At 51.1% G+C, this 21,760-nt stretch overlaps 1 protein-coding gene across 1 annotated transcript in view; it reads right to left on the bottom strand.

Moving 5' to 3' along the window:
• Positions 1–460: 460 nt before the first annotated feature.
• TSPAN11 (tetraspanin 11) overlaps positions 461–21,760 on the bottom strand; it is a 60,764-nt gene continuing 39,464 nt past the window's right edge. The window contains exons 4-8 of the mRNA XM_080914048.1: positions 10,342–10,416; positions 9,523–9,627; positions 7,284–7,442; positions 6,889–6,975; positions 461–584 (exon numbers count right to left, since the gene is read on the bottom strand). Coding sequence (XP_080770174.1) covers positions 525–584; positions 6,889–6,975; positions 7,284–7,442; positions 9,523–9,627; positions 10,342–10,416 — 486 coding nt within the window. The 3' untranslated portion in view covers positions 461–524. The remainder of the gene's footprint in view (positions 585–6,888; positions 6,976–7,283; positions 7,443–9,522; positions 9,628–10,341; positions 10,417–21,760) is intronic.

Genomic DNA, 21,760 nt, shown 5'->3' on the forward strand with positions numbered 1-21,760 from the left:
CCCCCATGCCTCGCAGGAAGGACATGGCCATCTATTCTGTGGGGAGATTGAAAGACCATCTAGGTTTTAGAAAAGGCTGGGCTAACCCAGTGTGCCCAAGGTGCTACTTTTCTCTGAGGAGAGTCAGCTGGGGCCACATACACACCAAGTCCTATAGGAGTCTCAGAGGGACTCATCCGACGGCCTTCTATTCCAGACTCAGGCACTGAAATGGACCAGAGGAGATGAGCTCTGGCCCCCCTGTAGCCCAGTGTCCCAGTGCCTGGCAAAGGGCTCTCACTGCATCTCAACAGGACCACCCCCTGCCAAGGATTCTGGCAGTGGCTGAGCGCTTATAACGGAGGAGTGAGCTGAGGACACTGCCCAGCCGGGATGCCCAGGAGCCATAATCACAGGCATTCGGTGGCCTCTGCATAGGGTGGACAGAGTCCATGGCCCGCCTAAGTGTTGACTTTGCAGACCTGGTTCAGGATGTGGAGATGTGGGCCTCGTGTGGGTCAGTCGGCAGGCTACGGGGGTATCCTTTAATAAAAGTGTTGCTGGAGTCTTTGGTGCAAGCAGCAGGTGAGGATCATCCCGCAGATCTACCAGGGGGAGAGAGAGCAGAGAGTCGTGAGAACCCCATAGGCTTCTGGCTGGATGCTGGGAGGTAGTTGCTCACACTAGAGAGGGCTGGAGAGTGATGCTCTCTCAAACCCTGACCACCTGGAAGGGCCTGTGTTTCTCACAGGATCTCAGGAGGGGTGATGTGGGTGTGGGGGAGCAAGCTCTGAGAAGCGCTCCCAAAGAGTATGACCTCTGTGGTTAAATCATGGAGCAAGGTCACATAGCACACATCAATCCTGTGAGTCTGGATTGGGGTTCAGTGGCTGCTATCCCCTCCAGCAACCACCTAGTTTTTGCTACTGACCTGTGAGCCTAGAGGTTTTCTATAGACAGATCCTTTTATCTGTCTCTTCTGTGATGACATCCCCACTCACACGCCAGAGCTGTCTGAAACATCTGGTCTCTCTAAGATGGCTTCCTGCTTTCTGTTGCCCCAGGGCTTGAGTCCAGTGAAAGCCCGTCACAATTCTGGGAGGAACGCTCAATGTTCTTATGAGCTCAGCATGGAGACTCTGGCATCCTGCCTGCCAGTACCCCTACTGGGTCCATCGGTTGAACAAGGATATGGAGGGTACCACCTGCCCAGTTTCCTATCTAGTTCCCATTCCCAAACTACAAAGGATCTGTATTCTGCACCCCATGTTCTTTGCTCTCCCACCCCTGAAGCTGTGTCTTTCCCTCTCTGTCCTTCCCACCCATGGGTACCCTGAGAACAAAGAGACAGGGATGTGTCAGACCAAGGTACCCCATGGCTGTCATCCTGATCCTGGTGGTGCCAATATAGTTGCTCAGTCTCTACTCTGTGTTTAGGACATGAGGCCTGTGTCAAGCAGCCCCACACTGTCACATGGCACAGGGATGAAGGTCAGTGCCTTTGTGTAAGGGACTCCCCTGTCTTTCCTTGTCTTGGTATAGAGATCTGACCTTGAATGTACAGGCCTGGGTGTCAGTGCCGCTCCAGCCAGAGTAGGAATAGACCCATGAAGAGAAGTGTAACCCGAGGCCGCTGCCTGTGCTTGTCAGGTTAGCTTCAGGCCTTCTAGGACAGGCTTGCCTCTTCATCTTCCTCCCACCCCCACGCCCCGCCCTGGGCCCAAGAGGGTGGACAGCCAAGGCCACAAATGCTGCTCCCGGCTTTAGCCTCTGTACTAAGAGCCCTGCTAATCCACCTCGGGACTCAGGATCAGAAGCCCAAAGGCGGCTTAAGAGGTTATCTCGCCTCCACCAGCTTTAAGCAGGCGCTGTCACAACCATCCATCCACAGACATGCACCCAGGGACTGCATCATGCCCCTGTCTCCATCTCAGGGTCAGATGCTTTCCCCATGGGTTGTCTGGGTCTTTCTGATGTACACAAACAGGGCAGGCCTATGTGTACTGGGGGCTAGATCCACCTCTCTCCGGCATGCAATTCACTCTGGATGGTCTTGCGGGTGCCCAGTTCCCTGGCGTGCATGATTTATCTGAGATAGATGTCGAGAACAGGCAGAGCAAGTGCATGGGGTAGGCACTCTCCTCACAAACATGTTCATGCACTGACACACACATGTGCCTATATCATGCTGAACTGGGTGGAAGGAATAGTGTGCATACTTGGTAATGTGTGCACAGGTGCACACTTGCACACATGCATACGTTCCCCACATCTGCTCACTCACACACACACACACACACACACCTATCCCAAAGTGCACAGATGGTAAATGATGATAGTTCACTAGGTCCTAAGCAAGTACCAGTGTCTTCCTTTTAGCAGGGGGACACAGAAGTCAGCGCGGATGATCCAAGCAGCAAGCTTGATAACATGAGACAACACAGAGAAGTTTCTGGACGGAGTGCAATACAGGCAAAGGTAGCCCTGCTCCTGGATTTGACTCCTGTCACCGACTCAACCTGTACAGGTCACAAGCTCTCTTGGGATGCTACTTGGTACAGCCCTTGGCCACACACGGGGCATTTTCTAACAGGGCACTATGTGATCATGGTTTCTTACGGCTTCTCAGCAGGCAACTGGGCATCATGAAAGGAAGGCCTGGCTTGGCCCACATGACCTTCTGTTCACTGACCTAGAGATTCCGCCTTGGCTGTTTTCTAGGCTCCAAAACACACTAGCATCCTACCTGGGAGCTGGTGAAGCTGGTTCTGTTTCAGCTGGGTACCTATACACTGTGTGACCTGGGGCGGGGGTAAATTGCATCCCTCTCTAAGCCTGTGCTGGCAGACAAGATCCTTCCAAAGCTAGAACCCAGCCCCTCTCACATCTGAGAGAGGCCCACAGGCCCTCCAGGACTCAAGTGACTGTGTGAGACAGCCAGGCCTTTCCACATACTGCTCCAGTCTCCCCACTCACTCGGTAGCCATTTTTGGCTGCTTCTTGTCAACCCCCCTCCGGATTTAGTACCCATCACCTCCTCCAGGATTTTTCCCTTGGCCTCAGGAATGGCCAAGGCAGCTTTCGTTTTTTCCTGTGAATTCAGTGCACAGGCTGATGTTGCCTGACCACAAGGTGATGTCTTGTGTTCTTGTTTGCCTCTTCCCTGGTTATGAAAGCCCCCAACTCTGGCCTTACTACAAAGCCAATGCAGTGTGCCTTAGGGCCTCCTCTGCATGTCTCCTGGGTGGGAGTTGCCTCCTCTGGGTGTGAGAAGAATGGCTAGAAAAGGACTCGAGGCTACTTACTACAACCTTTGTAAAGTTTCCCAGCGAGAATAGTCTATAAATTACTTTCTAAGATTATGCCTGAGTGGAGGCCTCCCACAAGAGAGGAAGCTGTTGGAGAAGAAAGGACATCAGGAACAAGGGGCCTGGTTGGCTCTGCCACAGCGGCTGTGTGTCGTCAGCCAGTGACTTTCCATCTCCGGGGCTAGTTAGCTGCAGTCAGCGTGGAATGAATAAGATGGGCCCAGCAGCCCTCCACCTGAGCGAGCACACAGTGAGTCTGCAGCCAGTCTGGACATGCAGAAGACACACAGTGAGACTGCAGCCAGTCTGGACATGCAGAAGACACACAGTGAGACTGCAGCCAGTCTGGACATGCTGAAGACACACAGTGAGACTGCAGCCAGTCTGGACATGCTGAAGACACACAGTGAGGCTGCAGCCAGTCTGTACATGCTGAAGACACACAGTGAGGCTGCAGCCAGTCTGGACATGCTGAAGAGAGGAGCAAGTGGGTGCCCAAGGAGAACCTTTCCTGATACCCAACTCCATTCCAGCTTGCAGTCCCAGAGACAATGCTGTGAAGGTCACCATGGCACCTTTCCGGTTCCATTCAGAGGCTTCTGATGGGGCTCTTTGTAAATTCCTCCCCCAGTTCCCACCTTGCTGCCAGCCTCCCAGGGGAAGTCCCCCACTTGACTTTCTCCTCCCACCTCCTAAGCCCTCCATACCTTATCTCTGTCCCATTTGGCCCTTCTGAAATCTGAAGATTCCCTGAAATCCGAGGAAGTATTCTTTGAAGATACACTGAGGTCTGGCAGCTGCCTTGGCCATTGTATGTGTGTGTCCTGGAGCACAGCCTGGGCCTTGGGTGGGTGGGTGGGTTCAAAGTTCGCCAAGGGATCCTACCAGTGACCAAGGTGACAGTTCATTGCGAGCACATATGATATGTCGTAAATGTCACCATTTCCTCTGAGGATGTACTTCTTGGATAACTTGTCAGTGGAGCAATGACAGACATGCCCACCAGACACCTGGCTGAGATCAGAGTGGGCAGCCCTACTTCTTGCCTGGTTTCCTGGTTTCCAGAGTTCTCAGAGCATCTGCCTAAGGTCAGTGAGATAGCAAGCTTACTAGAATCTCAGGGTGGTCTAAGGGCAGACTAGAGCCACAGATTCCAAACTGTGCTGAAACTATACGTGTACCTCAGGGGCATGGGAGCAGCCATTTATGGCCCCATGCTAGTCCTGCCTCCTCTTTCAATGTCAACAGCTTTGCCTTCCGAGCTAGCAAACCACTGGCTGCTGCTTTAAAAATAATGTCTTCAGTCTTTCTATTCTACAGATAAGGAAATCAAAGGCTTCAGGAGAGGGCTGTGGCTTCCCACAGGCCACACAGCGAGACATGGGGATATATTTACAATCCAGACCCTCTGATTCCTAAGCAAGACTCCAGTTCCCAGAAACAAGAACTGCATCTTAGGATGATATCCTGAACCTTGGGGCATGTGTGAGCATTGATGTGAGAGTGTGTGTGTGTGCGAGCATTTGTGTGTGTGTGTGTGTGTGTGTGTGTGTGTGTGTGTGTTTGTGTGTGTGTAGGGGACTAGAGTCTGCTCTGACTGTGAGGAACTCTAGTGTTCTGGAGGCATGATTTGGGCCCTTTCTCAAGACTCCAGGCTGCCTGGAGGACAAGACAGATTAATGTCCATCTCTGGCCAGTAGAGGGCATTCTAACCGAGGCTTGGCTACTACCAGTCTCTGCTCAGTGAACCTCTAAGGAGAAACCTGGGCAGGAGTGAGATGCGGTGCAGAGTCATAGTACAGGAGGTGTCGTGACCTGCAGGCCCACCGCTGAATCTTAGACTAGCTAGTAGCACTGACCTGCTCTGACTTTGGGCTCTTAGCATTTGCAGTCCCGTGCCTGTCCCTTGGGTTCATTGCCTTTGGCTATGATTTGTGCAAAGGCCAGGAAGAAGTAGACTGAGGTGAACCAGGCCTGGTCAGTGTCCTTTTAGGTCAGGCCTTTAAAAATCTGTGTGATGGGTCCCTAGAAACCTGGAAATCACTGCTGCCTGGTCCCAAAACTTTAGATTCACGACAAGGGACAGAGGTCTATCCTAGGAAATGTAAAAATGCAAGAAGGGCTATGCCATACAACTCCCTGAGTTCCCTAGTCTGGCACTGAGGAGAAAAAGCAGGCACTGTGGAGTTTGGGGGAGATGATGAACCTGTGTACAAACAAAAGCAATGAGCATCTTTTGTGGGGTACCTGATTCTGCTTGGCAACGAGGCCCGTGATTAGCACACATGACCAACCATCATAGGAGGAGGTTTCATTTTAGGAACCTCAGAGGCTCAGAGATGATAAAATTAACCCTAGGACATGTGGCCCAGATCATCGGTGGCAGAATCAAGAAGGTTCCTCCCTGAGAGGCTGAGTATTTGCTTCTCAGTGTGTGAAACTGCAGCTGGCCCTCCAGTACCACTGGGCAGGGAGTGGGCTTTGGTCCAGAGACATCCCTGCAATGGGAGCCTCCTCAGCTTGATGACCTTAGCACTCCATGCATTTCCTTCCCATGAGCCTCTGTGTAGGGTAATGCACTTGGAAGAGCGGAGGGTCAAAAGGGCTGCAGATTTAGGGGGGATTTAGTGCATTCTCTCTGAGTCTTAGTTTTCTAATCTGAGAAGTAAAAACTATGCTCAGCCTGGGTCTGGGGTGAGGATCCATTAGGAGGAAGAATCTGAAAATGCTTCGAGACCACAGAGAACCAGATAAAGCCAGCTTAGAGGCATGTGTGTGAGCCAGGTGCCCTGCCTGGGCCGTGCGCTCTCTCCTCTCGTGTGTCCCTGGCTCTTGTGTGGGCAGTGTGCAGAAGGGGAGATGAGCCTCATTTTGCAGATGAAGTTGACGAACAAGAAGGTAAGCAGTGGCTCAAGGTCATGTGGAGCCAGCGACAGATTGGGATCTTGGTGTCTGAATGTTCAGTCCTTTCCCTTCTTGAGATGCCGCTTACAGCGCTGTGGTGGGAGATGCAGGAGGGGCAGCAGGAGGCCCAGATCCTTCTAGAAGGATGCCCACAGCACAGTCCCCACCATGGGAAGGAAGCAGGAGTAGATATGAGGACGGAAGCACTTCTTATGCCTGCTCAGCCTCCGAGGGACCTCCCCTAAGGTCCCTCGATTGGAGCAAATGATGGGACCAATGGTCACTTTGCTGATGGAAGCTGGATGAGGAGCATGTAGGAAGAAGTATAGAGAGGAGACTGGGCGTATCTTCCCGGAAGCATACATGAATACACATGGAATGGTGGCGGGTACATGTACACGTATGTGCACACACCCTGGCATAGATGTTCACAACCGCAGCAGGCTGTCCTGTGCACACAGGGCACATGCTATATACCTGTCCCCACACTCGGATGTGTCCCCGTTCCCCCTGTTACCGACAAATTCAACTTGTTTAAGGCTCTCTGGGGAATGAGGCTGACACTGTGGTTCATCTTCGGTTGCAAAGGGGAAAGGGGTGGTGGTGGGGTGGAGCAGGGCCAGGCACGCATGTGCAGAGCTTCAGCTTCTTTCCCTGAGATAGATGTTAGAGGGAAGGCATCTTCTCCTTCACTTACCTGCAGACAGGCTACCCCAATGCCCACTGCTCCCATGAGCACTAGGTGGTCAGCCAAGAACTGCTCCAGCTTAACCATGCAGCCTCCCTGTAAGGTAGAGGTGGGTTACTCAAACCTTGGCCCAATGATAGGCAGGGAGATTGGGGGATAAGTGACCGTCGTCCTGTGTGGGCTGAGGCTGAGGGATGCTTAAGGGGACCATCCATAGAGAGCTCTGGGGACTAGATTTCTGAGACTTCCGGGATAGCATATTAATTCTTAGTACACCGTCAGATCTTTGAAGGCCCCAGGCTCTGTGATCTCAGGCCAATGAGTGGGTTTGCTTTCCTACACCTGCTTACTGAGCTGGCTTTCCTAGGGTTCCCCCCTAGACCCTAAGAGACCTCAGCACTCACCTCTACCTTGTAGATGTTGGAGGGGTGGGCCCGCTGACCACAGCGGGCGACCACTGTCTTGCAGCAGCTGTCGGGCACCTGTCGTCCCAGGGCTTCCTGAGACAAGATGTATACACTGCGTTCCCAGTCGGCTGAGCTGTTACTGCCACAGCATTTGAACTGAGAGGAGAGAGGAGGCTGGGGTGAGAAAGGTCTGTGTGGTGCTCCTGTCTAGGGCCAAGGGTTACGTTGTTCAGGTTTTAAGCTCCCCCCGCCCCCGGTGATTTCTCTTTGGGGTCTTTCTCTGCAGGACACCTGTTGTCTACCTTGTGTTTGATATTCTAGGGTAGGGATTATCTGAGAGATTGGGGGTCAGACAGATGTGGGGCTTCCATAATTGTGAGGTTGTGTGCCACTGGGGTGTACAGCCAGGGTCCAGAGCACAGGAAGGTCACGAAGGGGAAGATGTGTTCATCCAGTTGGGGAAAAGGACCCATTCTTGCTTGAGGTTTCAGGATTCCTATTGAGATTTGAAATTCAGAGCCCTAAGGCAAGAAGAACATGGAGGGTGTCCCAGAGACGATGCGGGACACAGGCCAGTCAGCACTCACTACAGAGGCTGGTGTGAGTGCCAAGTGTAGTCTAGTGGGTTTGCACACTACCACATTCAAAGTCATTCAAAGAACTAAGACCTTGCACAAGGTCCATGACACACTGCGTTTAGTCTTTGTCATGGGTGTGGGGTCAGGGACACGTGACTCAAATGCTAGCCACCTGCTCCATGCCGGGAATGAGGCTGAGGACTTGGCTCTCCGTTTACTGTTGTTGACACAGAGGAAGAAGGGGAAATGATTTGTTTGGGGTCAGTCAAACCTGTATGTGTGAACAGAGACCCTGCACATAAATGTGCACACCGAACATGCTCACAGTACAAGAGAACACCCAGAGGGCATGCACAACTTAGCAGCAAGATCAGAGAAAATACACAATGTAACAGCTGGAGCAGAGACAGCACATGCTCACTACATAATATCACACCCAGAGCGTGCACGGGACATGGAGGTCAGATAAGACCACAGATCATGAGAACACATAGCACACAGAATGTGACAGGACACACAGAACAGGGTGGTCTGTGCTGAGAGTCACATGACAGTTGTACACTGTGTGTCCCTGTGGTGTGTGTGTGTGTGTGTGTGTGTGTGTGTGTGTGTGTGCATGTGCGTGCACTCTGGTGTCCCTGAGCTGCTATGTTACTTATAAAACGGGGACATAAACCTCTGCATTGGGGTTGTGTAAGGATTCTGGAGATCACTTAGCATTTGCACAGACCCAGCAGATACCAAGACACAACTGTCACTGCCCTCATTGTATGAGGAAGTGGTTCATGTGTATGTGTGCCCACCACTGTCCCAGACCCGTTCCTTCCTACCTGGATGCTGGCTGGGACACTAACTGTCCACGTGTCCCATGGGAGAGGCCCATGTTAGACACACTGATGCCACGGAGACAGGTCAGGGGAGCCCTGCTTTTCCTTAGGCCACCTGCAGACCCCCCCCTCCTCTGTAATCTGAGGTGCCCAGGAAAAGCTGCTCAGTATCCCCTGTTATTGTCGATAGCTTCCTGAGTGAGACCTGGCTAGTCAGGGCTCCTGCCCAACCCTGGTCTCACATAGCTCCTTACATACACTGCTTGCAATATAAGTTCAACAGTGTGGGCTGCCCTCTTCCTCATGAGACATGGCTACATATGTCATGTGTGCCCATGTATAGGCACATGGCTCTGGTCATTTTCTCTGGCATCAGCTGTCTTCTTGGAAACTAGACCTTTTCCTGTATCCCTCATATGCTGTCCAGTGGCTCACAACTAGAAAATTCTTTCTTGCTCTGATCTACAGTGGTTTAGTCTAGAACACTAGGGCCTTGGTACCCATTTTTCTGAGGAAGGATGAAATTAGTCTATAGACAGGAGATGAGAGCATCTTTCTGTCTCAGGAGTCCCACACTAAAAGGCAGCAGGGGTGGGGTTTGATCAGAGTGGAAGAGGTGTGTCTGGGAAGCCAGGGTTCATTGAACACTTTCTGTGGTCTCAAGGGACACACCTAGAGGTGACGACCGTCACTGCACCTCCCTACCATATGGCTTAGGTTAGGAAAATGTCAACAGAAGCTCAGAGAGTGTGAGTAAATTATCCCAAGGTCGATGGCATCGACTGGGAGAGACAGAGGCAGGGTGTGAACCCGTGTCTCTGTGTGGCTTACATCCTGCTGCAGACGGTCCACCGAGGCTGTGATCTCTGACGCCCTGGGCTGCCCATAGTGCTCTGTCAAGGTGATGTTCAGGTGCCGCTTCAGATCGTCGCTCAGCTGAGGAGGGGAGCATGGAGTGTCAGCAGATCCCCCCACCTTCCTCTAGGACCCAGGTGTCACCAGCAGCTGGCGTCAGAGCACCAGAATGACTCAAACGGGTTGTTAGGAGCTGACAGCAGGGCTGAGGATGACACGGCTCACGCTGTGTCTCATAGGAGACTCTGATTACAAGATGGGGTTTGATATGTGTCTGGGGACACATCTAGAAGTGATGACCCTCACTGTACCTATGAGCACTAGTGACCCTGTGAAACTGTCAAATGACCTGCTTGGTAGGGACATACTGTTTATCCCACCCCCTGTTCTTGCCTTCAAATCCTGAGCCAGAAACATAGGAGGACAGAGAGCCTGACTCTCAACCCATCCAGGTCGGCAGGGCCTCCGCCAGTCTTTACAGTGTGTCCGTCTGCCCTTTGACCCTTTCCGATCATCCCCTCTCAACGGCTGTCTTAGCAGATGGGTTCCTTGTTTAGGAATCCCTGAGGGGTCGGGGGAGAAGGATGAACTGGCCTCCCTGAGAAAGTCTCACCCAGGTTCCCACATGAAGCCCAGCAGTACCAACAGAGGCAGAGAGAGCTACAGGATCTGGGACAGGAAACTGGGGTGCAGGGGACCCCTGCTCCAGCTGCTTAGGCAGCATGAACCCTAACCTCTTGCTGTGACTCCATCTTGTCACTAACAGAAAACTCTGCAATAGGACATTGTACTTACCCTCTGGTAGTACACATGTGCCAGGACTCCTGCCACCAGCTCCACAAGGAAGATGATCAGCAACAGGCAGAAATACTAGGAGCAAGGAGAGGAACAGTCACCCTAGGGATCAAGGCTCTCCTGTAACAAAAGCCAAAGGGGACAGCAGGGACACCCGCCAGGTCTCCTATCATCCCCTCTTTCTCTTTTTAATCTACATCTGGACATGACAACCCCACCCCTGCTGACACCACCAATTTTCCTGTTCACCCCTCTGATTATTACTCAATGGGGAGCCCATCCAACTTCGAGTGGACACTGGATGTCAGGTGCTAGGCATTGTGGGTAAGGTACTACTGGCTCACGGGTGTTGGGCAATACAAAGTTATTAGAATGTTGTGTATTCTTTGGGATAACCCTAGAGGCTCCTGATGTGGTGGGGTATCAGAGCAGGCCTTGTGGAGGTGGTGACATCCACAAAACCTCTCTAAAGGGAACACATTGAGAGAAGCATACTCCAAAAAGAAGAGCACCAACCCAGGGAGTGTGGAGCATTTGAGTTTTGGCCATGCAGATTGGAAAGAAGCAGGGTGGGCCAAGAAAATTGGGCTCTGGAGAAGGCAAAGATAGAAGCCCATGGATGGTGATTTGAGTCTTATATTCCAGCCCCGAAGCCTGCTTCCTATCCTCCATAGTTTTCCCAGGGCTCTTGGCTGCCCTCACCATGCCTGCCTCTCTTAGGCTCCTCAGTGCCAGCCCTGAGTTTCAGGGACCTTTCTATGTACCACTCTCTTGGCTCCCCCCTGGCATCCCAACTGCCATCAGCACCCTTGAGCTTCAGGGGAGCCAACAGGTTAGGCCCATATGATCCAAGAGAGGACAGGGACAGGGACAGGGAGTGGCAGCAGAGTACAGGTACCCAAGAGACAAGGAACAGAGGGAGGTGGAGAGAGTAGAGAAGAGAGAGGATGGCCACTAAGAAAATATCTCTCCTCTCCCTAGAGCCCACATCAGGCTGCAACAGGGCAGCCACCGGTGTGTATTGAGATCACAGGATTTAGGGAGGCCAACTCTGGGTGCTGTCTGAGATGAAGTAGGGAAGGTATGTGGGCAGAAGAAGACAGTCGTAATGGGTCCTCAGGAGGCGCAAGGCAGGGCCAGAAGTCCTTGCCTGGCCTATGGGAGAACACATGGTCAGGGCTTGGGAAGCACACACAAAGGGCCTGAGATTCTTTCAACTCCCAAGGAAAGAACCCGGGCAAAGCTGCCTTTTCAATTACTTCTCTACCCTCAGCAATATCATTGTGTCCTCTACTCTCTGCGTGGTGGCTGGCAATCACTGGTGACCAGGAAAAGTTGCTAGTCTCTCTAGATGGGGGTTTAGACTGCCTGTCACCCAAGGAGCCTGAGGCAGAGAGGACAAAGTGTGTTCCTGGTCAGCCTTCCTGTTTGCTCCCGTGTTGTCATAGCCTGAACATTCAAGCTTTGTCAGTTCCTCCTGGATGCAGCCTATAATTCAATGGCTGAAGATGTGGAAAAGACAGAGTGGGGTGCTGTGACGGCACAGGTTAGACATTCTGTGATGCTATCGGCTGTAGGTATTGTTTGGGGTTCTGTCTGTCTGTCTAAACAGGGCCTTCCAGGTTCTGGGTATGGGACTCAGTGGGTGTGGAAGGGGTTATAGGCTCCCCAAGACACATTCCTTGGCCCCAGGACTCTTCAACCTGTTTGGATAGATGGTACTGAATGAGATCTAGAGTAATCTGATGCATCTAAGAGGGCTGCGGTGCCTGTGTCTGCTCTCAGGAATGGGCATGAAGACATTGAGAGACCTTGGCATCTATGACAAGTCTGGGCTTTTGTGCTCACTGGGACTGGCTGAATGGGCAACACTGCAAATTAGAAAAATACTCTCAGCTTCCATAACTGCTGTGTGGGTGCTGTGGTCCTTGTTCACAGGATTCAAGCTTCTGGGAATCTGTGTAAGCCCTGACCATGGGGTTGGGCTTTCGGTTCCTTGCCAGTGTCAATGGTCGCATCACCTGCCCTGCCCGTCATGACTGGTTGGAGAAGTTGACTTTCCAGAGCTCAGCCAACTGTAGGCTTGAGGCAAGCAGCACTTGTCAGATGGTGTCAGGGACCAACAGTCTCGATCAGTGGAGGATACTCCTGGAACTTCCTGGCCCACTAGAGAGTATGGCTGCACCATCACCACTTGGGAGACGGTCCACTCATTCACAGCCCTCAGGGCCCCAATGCTCCAAACACATCTGCCTTTCGGTTGGCTTGAAGTTGTCCCACACTCCCTTTACCCAGATGTGGTATTAAGGGCAGCCTTTGTCTTGCTACAGAGAACCTATAGGCAGGGACTACTTACTGGTCAACCCAGCCCTTCCAAATGAATATTAGCATGTCTTCCAAGATAGCAGGAAGGAGGTAATGGGGTATCTGTCCCTGAGCAGCAGTATTAGGCTGCTGGCAGCTAAGAGTCACATCTTGCCACCTGTGTCTGTCGTGAACACCGGTCCTGAGGAGGTGACTGTTTTATACTGCTCCCCTGGGGAATCAGTACTATGGTAGCTCCTGAGAACAGGTGGAAAGAGGGAGGAGAGAGACATGAAACCATGTCACATCTTTGGACTATTGATGAAACTGGGATTGTTCAGAAGATCCAACGGGCCATGTGACATGTCAAGGTGTCGTGTAGAGGAGGCACTTTGGTACTGTGTTAAATGTCCAAGGGAGCAAAGAGTAATGCTCCAGCATGATGAGGTATCCCAGAAAACAGGGGTGGAGCCTGGTGCTCTGAGGGGACCAAGCTAGCCACAGGTGACCAACCGTTTGGGCAGCGGTTCTTACCACAAGAGGATTGCAGGTGTGTGACTCACCTGGGCGGAAGAGGCCCTGAGTCATAGCTCCCTGTGACAGCTCTCAGGAGGCAGACGAAGGGCTCCAAGGATCCTGCATCTCTGAGCACAAAACTGATTGGTCCCAGAAGGCATTTGTGATGGGGGTTCATGAGTCCTAACAAATACCTCACCCCTGCTGTCTCCTCCTCTACACGTGCAGACAGACTCCCAGCACAATCATCTCCGCCCCTCTGTATGACTCAAAGATGCTCTGCTTGCACCCCAGGCCATCTGTCCAGCTTTCAAGCTTTGGCCCTCACCAATCCCACAGGCAGTGCCTGCCTGTCTGTCCTTCATTTCCTGGCTCAGTCCTGCCTCTACCATACCAAGCCCTGAAGATGCCTACAGCATCACCAAACCCTGAAGATGCCCACTGCACCACCTGCCTGACAACTGGCTGACTTGGGCTTGTCTCCGTGGTCCTCTTCTCTGGACTCAGTTGTCTCTGATCTCTTCCCCTGCTGGTCCACAGTTCCTTTGCTCTGAGGAGGTCTTCACCTTCCACTCACTCATGGCTGTCTCAATTTCTTCTGTTGAAGAGCTTAGTCCTGTCCCCCCAGAGAAACCGTGAGCTTCTGGGAATAGGAAGCATATCTTGGCGTTCCCTGGCTCTTCTACTGTGCTTGGTAGGGTTGGGGATATGCTCAGGAAACCCCTTGGGCTACAGAAAGACGGTGAGACAACAGGAACTCGCAGCAGGGTCAGCCCTGTGCTGAAAAGTGGTTTAATCTTCTGTCTGGAAGGTAACACAGCTGCTACCTCAGTTCAGGTTACCCAACAGTTCACTCTTTCTGGAAAGATTTTGCCTCCAGGGACCAGTTGGCAAATTCTGGAGCCATTTCTCTATTGTCACAGCCAGGACAGAAGGTACTAGGGGTTTCCAGAAGGCAGAACCATGGTGCTGCTGACCTTCTTTGAGGCCTGGGAGAGTTTCTAGTACCCAAAACTCTCCAGCAGACACATCAATGCTTTAGAGACTGGGAAAGTCTGAGGCGCACTCTCTCTCAGGTTCTCAGGCTGATGCAAAGATTTGATTCGCATATCTGCCCCTAGGCACTTTTCCACGCACAAAAGAAGCCTGGAGAAAGTTATTCACTTGCCAAGAAGCCAGAGATGGAACCCAGAAACACAGGCATTGGAGGGATTTGACTCTGCCTGTCTGCGAGGACACATCTGCACTACTCAGTGTAGTCAGTGACTCCCTTGGGTCAGGAGGCTGGAGTGATGCCTAGGGCTGTGTAACCACTTCCTTCAAATGGAAGCATCCTTCAGGATCACAAGACTCATAGGCCTCTGCCCAAGGTTACACAGGCAGGAAGCAACTGCTGGACAGGGAAACGTGGGTGGAGTTGGCTGCAAGATGTGCTTGGAGCACCTCATCTGTGCTAGGGTGAGCTTTGCAGTCAGAAAGCTGTGTTTTGGTCACCCATGCTCCTGTAAGAAACGCCAATAAACCCATTGCTTCACCAAGGGGGGCCTGGGTGGAATTGTTTCTTCTGTCTGTTGGAACTCTGTTTGGGGTGAAGAAATGTTTGTTCAACACCCCAGGAAAAAGCATTTGATCTTTGGAAAAACTGTGCTCTCCGAAGCAGTTGGGTCCCTCTGCTGGATCTTGCTCTTGGTGACCTGGGGAGAGTGGCATTGCCAGGGGAATTGCAGAGGAATGGCATTTATCTGGATCCAGGGGATCCGAACTCGGATCCTCATGCTTGTATAGTAAGGCCTTTATTTCCTGGGGCCATCTCCCCACCCCCCCCCTTTGATAGTCCTTTGATAGAACAGTTTTAACTAGCAGCAAAGTTAGATACTTTCTAAAGTGACAGCGCTGCGAGGAATCTGAAATTGCACAGTCCTCTCTGAAAGAAACCAGTATATTTTATAACGAGAGGCTCTGCAGGAAATATGCAGAAATATGTCTCCCTGGAACATTAGGGCAATTAATTAGAAACAGTCATCAGATGGACTCACGCTGTACTGGGCCAAGCCGAGTGCCAGGTAATTTCTAGGTCAGATAAGCAGAGCCAAATGATGGAGGACGGCAGTTCAGTATCGTCTGCTTCGCTATCTTTGTGGTCAGTTTAAAGACTTTTATAAAATGGCCATCTCAGACTTCCTCTGTCCCGTGGACTCTGCCACAAACAAGAGTGCTCCTTGGTCCCCCTCCCCATTCTTCAGATGAGATTTAAAAACAGAAACAAAAACAGTTTGCAAGGTTTGCCACCAGACCACCACAGGACCACCGAGGAGCTGGTCCAGGAGGACTGGGGCAGATGGAGATACGAGGCTATTCTCAGAATCGTCTTAAGGAAAGAGCAGACTCAAGGCATGGCCAAAGTTAACCAGCCGTGAGAAGCTTCTCCCCTCTGAAGATCTCAGCAGCTGAGTGTGAAAGATGACAGCGGCAAGGGGTGGGGGAAGGTCCAGGAACTTCAGACCAAGCCACACCAGAAAAGACAGAGCCAGCTGTTTAAGCAGCAAGTGACCTTGGGACAAATTATTTTCTGACAATCACCCACCAGCTGGAGGCACTTGTCTATTTGCAGAAGAGAGAGGATATAGACTCAGGAGCATCAAGTCATTCCTCTAACAAGATGTCACTGTCGGAAGGTCGAAGGTGACCTCTGGTCCTCCTGGCACCAGTCCAGTGCTCACAGACCCGGTCAACGAGCCACGGCCTTGACTTGCTGGGTGCTGGGCCTCAGCCATCCCACCTGGGAGCTGTGAGGTTGTGCCTGTTTATCTATGGCTGGCTTTCACATTCAGTCTGCTGAGGGTGGCCGGGATGAGGTCTGGGCAGAGACGGCATCATAATTGGCCGACAGCTTGAGGGGAGACTGAGACACAGCAATGAGGGAGCTGACAGGTCCTGGGAGGAAGGGGGTGTTCCAGAAGATCAGAGGTCATCCAGAGTACAGGGCTAACCGCTGGGGCCCAAGAGGATCACCTTGCATGGGTCCAGGCACCATGGAAACAAAACACAGTTCCCGTGAGACAAGACAAAGACAGGTGTCTGCCAGGTTTTATGTAGGGACTTCCCAGGGTTCCATCCGAATAGGCTGAGTGACAACAAGATCCAGAATGGGGTACAGGGCCTGCAGCTGGCTGCAGAGAGAGAAGCAGGCTCCCCATGGAGGTGTTGGGGTGGTGCATATAGTACAGGGATCCGGAGAATCCTTCTGCTGATAGATTTATGGATGAGGACTTGACTAACCTGCCCGGGAGACCCTGGAAGGGTCTGTGCTTTCACATTTTCTCACAGGCTAACAGGAGGTAGATCAGCATGTAATGAGGGCAGGGCATGGTGGCAGGGGCTCAGGATAGAGCCACAGCGTGGTCTCTAATGGCAAGAATTCTAGAAGAGTAATGATAGAGAAAAGGGAACTGAGAAGACATTTCTACCAGGAGCAAGAGAGGCTCCAGGAAACAGATAGCCCACTGGGAAAGGTCAGAGGTCCTAGAGGACAAAGCCTCTGAGACAGTATAAACCCCTTTGAGCAGAGGGTCTCGTATTCCTCAGTAGACCAAACCAACAACCGAGCCACAGTCCTTTCCCTCTTCCCTACACTGAGCCCAGAAGAGCAGGAAAGCCAGGAACAAATGGGCTGCAAACACCTGTTGAGGTTGACGGCTCTGCATCAAGCCTTCCATGTATGATGAAGCATTGGCCGCAGAAGTCTGGAGGTGAGGGGTGATGGAGGAAGTTAACTGGCTATCAACAAAAAGCCAACCAAACAACCAACCAAACAACAGCCTGTGTCTATTGAGCATGCTGTGGAGGTGGCAATGGTCGGGTACAGAGAAAGGTGGTCCTGGTTTGGAAGGTAGTGGCACAGAAGGTGGCTTGTGATAAGATACTATGTAACTAGGGTTAAGTTCCCCCTCCCCTGGGTCTTGTGCATTAAATGCAAGCAGAAGCGGGAGAGAGGTATTTGTACAGCACCCTGCTGCTATACAGCCATCTCTGCTTGGTGAGCGGGGCTTGTGTCCTTGCTTTGGGACCAGCCTGCCCTTGGGATGTCACATTCTCTGTTTTGTAATGGGATTATCAAGGTACACGTGCTTGTCACAACTAGAGGGTCTGAGGCTGCTGACTGCAGGCTCAATGCCATGTGTTTCTGGCAGCTTCATGGGTTACCGTAGGGGGTTCCAGACCTCAGCCGTCTAGCTTCTGGGGTGTTGTAGTTCAACGACTTCAGTGTCCCTGAAACCTCAGCGTTTGTTAGGGCCCTGACCACAGACAGTCAACATGAAGGTTTTCCCACAGCCAAGTCCAGCACTGACCAGAAGGGGACACAGTCAGACATCTAAGACTGCTCCTTTTCTGATCCCAAGGTAGAGGGAGCCTTAGTCCCAAGGCCGGCTGCCATGTTTCCAAAGGAAGGCAATCTTTCTCGTTTGTGTATCTACTCTCTCCAAATTGAAGCCTTCCTTCCTAAAAGGGCAAGCTGACTCATAAGAGTCCGGAAGCTCAGGGAACTTACAGGGATCGGGAGACTGGAAAAGTTTCACAATGTCATACCCTGGGGTTATAAAAATAGTATCTGTGATGGAGAGCAGTCTCTTTGGTGGAGCTGTGTGCAAGTTATGGGGAGCTCAGGGACTCGTGTTTCAAGTTGACATCCATATGGGGGTGGGTTCTTGAGTGACGTAGCTTGCTGATGGTCACCTATGTCCTTTCGAGTAACTGGGGTCCTGCAAGAGTAACAGTAAGTTACCAGGGTGTACCCACTGTTAACACAAGGTAGATTTGGGTGGATTTATTTCTTTGGTTTGTCACTGGTACCCAGCTGATACCAATTTGTATATATACCAGTGAATAGATATTTGTCACTCCAGGAAAAATAACACAACAGCCCTGTTTGTGCCACTTCCTAGGGTTGGTGGGTGTGGGGTGAAGACTCAGTTGCTCAGATAGAGGCAAGTGGGGCAGGGGTGCAGTAAATGACCCCTTCTCTCTTCAGGCTACCTTTTCCTTGATGGTCTCATTATCTTCCCTGGGGTGCTTGCTGCAGCCTTGCTCACAGGCTCAGTAATGAGGGTCAGCCACCCAGAGAGGGGAGAGATCTTCAGGTTTGCCAGACATGAGGGGTGTGTACTGTTGCTGCCCATGTTTCCAAGGCTGAGATTCAGCTGTGGCACACACAGATATAGTTAGGCAAAGGAGAGGGCATCCTGCATGCTCTAGCCAAGGTCCTAGGGAAGGAGTCAGAAACCTGGTTGCAAGACCTAGACAGATCCTAGGTCACCGAAGGCATCCATTTTTGTACCATCGGAAGTAATTAGAGGGAGCAATGCTCTTGGGTTGTTGCACACTTGGCTAGGACCAGGTGTCTAACACCCATGCAGATATTACTGCTTTCAGGATCTCGCTAGGGTGACAATGTGGGTGGGTACTGGGAACAGAGTAGTTAGCATCTAAGGAGATCAAGTTGTCATACAAGCTCTCCACTAGGCAATCTCTCAGGCTAGAGGGAAGCTATTGCTTGACACCTGACTCTCCTGTCCACATCACTGTCATGACCTCTTCCTCCCTCTTTCCATGGTTCACGTGACCATCTGTCCATCTATCCATCCTTCTTTAATACCATGATCTCCGGCCTCCTTAAGTACAGTCTAACTGTCCCTTGGTCTAGATGGCCTTCCCAGAAGGGTCCAAGTCCATAGATGGCTGTGTAAGAAAGATGTGGAACCTCTAAAGGGAGTACCCTGTGCCTGGAGGTAGTCCGTATTTACTGTGAGCCTTGGGGTGGGGGAGAAGGGGGGGAAATCAGCAGACAGAGCTTTGTAGTCTTGGGATGAAGACTGAGCCCAGCAGACGTTAGACAGTTTGCTTTGATTGTGTGCTTTGTCATAGATGTGTGTCACGCCCTCTGTAGACACCAGCCTGCTTCTATGGGCATCCTACACCATGTTAGTGACTTTCCTGGCTGAACGTCACTATTCAGTGAGGACAGGAAAAGTGTGTGTGTGTGTGTGTGTGTGTGTGTGTGTGTGTGATACACAAACATGAGTACTGAGACACCAGCAGGCTCATAAGCAACACGGCCCAGAACCTTCTTGCTCTCTGTTCTGTCCTGAGTATGAAAGAAACAATGACTAAAATGACCAAGGATAGATTGGAATTGAGTTACCCACTTGCTTCCTGGCTTACTGTTGTTTCAGGCATCGAACTCTGAATTGTGTAACTAAGAGCTTACTCTCGGTGCTTTCTTCGGCTAACGCAGGTAGCTTTAAAGCCCAGTTTCGGTTTAGAGAGATGACACGTTCCTTCAGATGTGTTCTGTTTTTCTTGACAGAACTGCCTTTATTTATTTTTTCCCTCTGTGTTAACATCCTTTTGAAATCTTTAGTCGATGGAGGCAGCAGGAATCCCCAAAGGAGGAACACAGTGAGTCCAGCTCTACACACAGTAGTCCCCAAAGAGAAAGAGAAAAGATCAAAGATTGCTATTGGCATGACGGGCATCCAAGCTGAATGCTGGTGGGGGTGTCCCCAAGCATCACCCAGAAGTCTAGAGAGGGGCTGACCTACTTGCACCAAGGCTAGATAGCCCTCACTCCTGCACCCTTCATCCTAGCATGTCTGCAGCCCCTAAAAGTCATTTTCTTAAGAAGGAGACAGTCCTTGGGAACAGGAATAGCTCATCCTTTCGGACGCCGTAGCAGCGATCGGCTTGGTATAAGAACCAAGAAGGGAAAAGGGGTGGGCTTTAAATTATTCACATCAGGTCTTCTATTTTAGCTGAGAGAGAGAGAGAGAGAGAGAGAGAGAGAGAGAGAGAGAGAGAGAGAGAGAGAGAGAGAGAGGGAGGGAGGGAGGGAGAATGAATATTCAGGCCATCTGAGCCGAAAGCTGATGACCAGGACCCATGCCATCTAGATCAAAGGAAGGGCCTATATTTAGAATCTGGAATGTGGGCCCTGCAAAGTTTTATATCTTCAGCCAAATGAAGATCGTGATGGATGGCTCAGACTAAACTGGGTCTTTGTCAGGAGATTTTTTTATTTTTTTATTTTTAGGGAGGGGATGGATGAAAAAAAAGTAAGTTCTAGAACCCAGTTTCTAAAAACCAGGGTCTCTGAATCACAACGCTTCCATCTGGTCTTCTGAGGTTTTTGTTAGCTAGGAGGACAAAGACTAGAACCCATAGCAGATGTATCTGGGATGGTGCTTAAAAGCAGGTTTGTTTGTTTGTTTTGTTTTGTTTTTACAGCTTTCCCAGCTTGCTATGCAACCTTTAACCTGGGTCAGTGACTCAGCCTCTCCTAGGCACTGTAGTAACCCCATTACTACAGGCACTACAGTGCAGGGATTATGAGGAAACATCATAAAGTCTGGGAAGCCACATTATGTAAAGATCATAAAAGCATAGCTCTAATCAACACATCATAGCACAACTCCTTTGAGAAGGGACCTAAATTAGCAGTTATTTTTAGGGCGCTGCTCCCAACGTGCCCACAGCCTGGGTGAGGACACATCCCCCATAGAAGCTGCTACAGTGAGAAGTTAGGAAGGTACCAGGACCCATCCCCCATAGCCTGACTGTGTCCTCCCCTGTGACTTACGAATTTGCCTTGTTCTGCCTTCCACTCAGCCATAGAGTGGTCCTCTGTGCTACTCTATTTGGTGACACTTAAATCTTTGAAACCGTGACCCAGGAAGTCCCAGAGTCTACAGCCAAGGTCCTGGGAACCTATAGCTCCCTTATAATAAAACTGGAGAACATTCCACTCCTAGATCAGCACCAATGTCCCCCCCCCCCCAAAAAAAACCCCACAGACCTTGCAGTGGCTTCACAAAGACCCAGAGTCACACAACCGGCTCTGTTGGGCTCAAATAGAAGGACTTTGATTGACATGAGCTCAGATTCCAATGGAGGGAAACGCAGTGGCCGCTTCCTCTTACACCCAGTACACTTTCCTATCAGTCTCTTCCCAAAGACATTACTCTCCGCGTCTTTCTTAGTCAGAGATACTTGCCTGGGCCTACAAAGCCTGGTGAAGTCACAACTCCAGGGCAGGGCCTTATCTATTGTAAAGATTGACTTAGGACCTCTGGTCTTTTCCCAAATGAAATGTGAAGAATGCAGGTGATTCCTGGTAACTTGCTCCCCAGTTTACCCCAAAGTGGAAATATTGGCCATGTGGCATAAGTCAGGGCTGCCAGGGTGACAGCATGCAATTAGGAAAGATGGCTCTGCAATGTGTGGGTGGGTAATCTCTGAAGAGGGGCCTTACATCCCACACCCCAGGTGGAGCACTGAAAAAGTTCCAGAATATACTGAAAAACATTCAGAATGTGTGTGCGTGCACACGTGCATGCACACCCTTGTGCAAGTGCACACACATACATGCAGTCAGAGGTGGATCAACAACCTGCCCTGTCTTGTATCTCTAAGCTGGAAGCATACTTGGAAAACTACATACCCTTACTTCTATGTAGTTTTCTGGGAAAATTCTAAACCTGACTGTTGAACCATGAAGCTCCTGCCTCCGGGGGGAAGTGGGCTATAGAGGGGAGTTCTGCATGCT

This window comes from Micromys minutus (genome assembly GCF_963924665.1).
Source record: "Micromys minutus genome assembly, chromosome: 3".
Classification (NCBI taxonomy): Eukaryota; Metazoa; Chordata; class Mammalia; order Rodentia; family Muridae; genus Micromys; species Micromys minutus.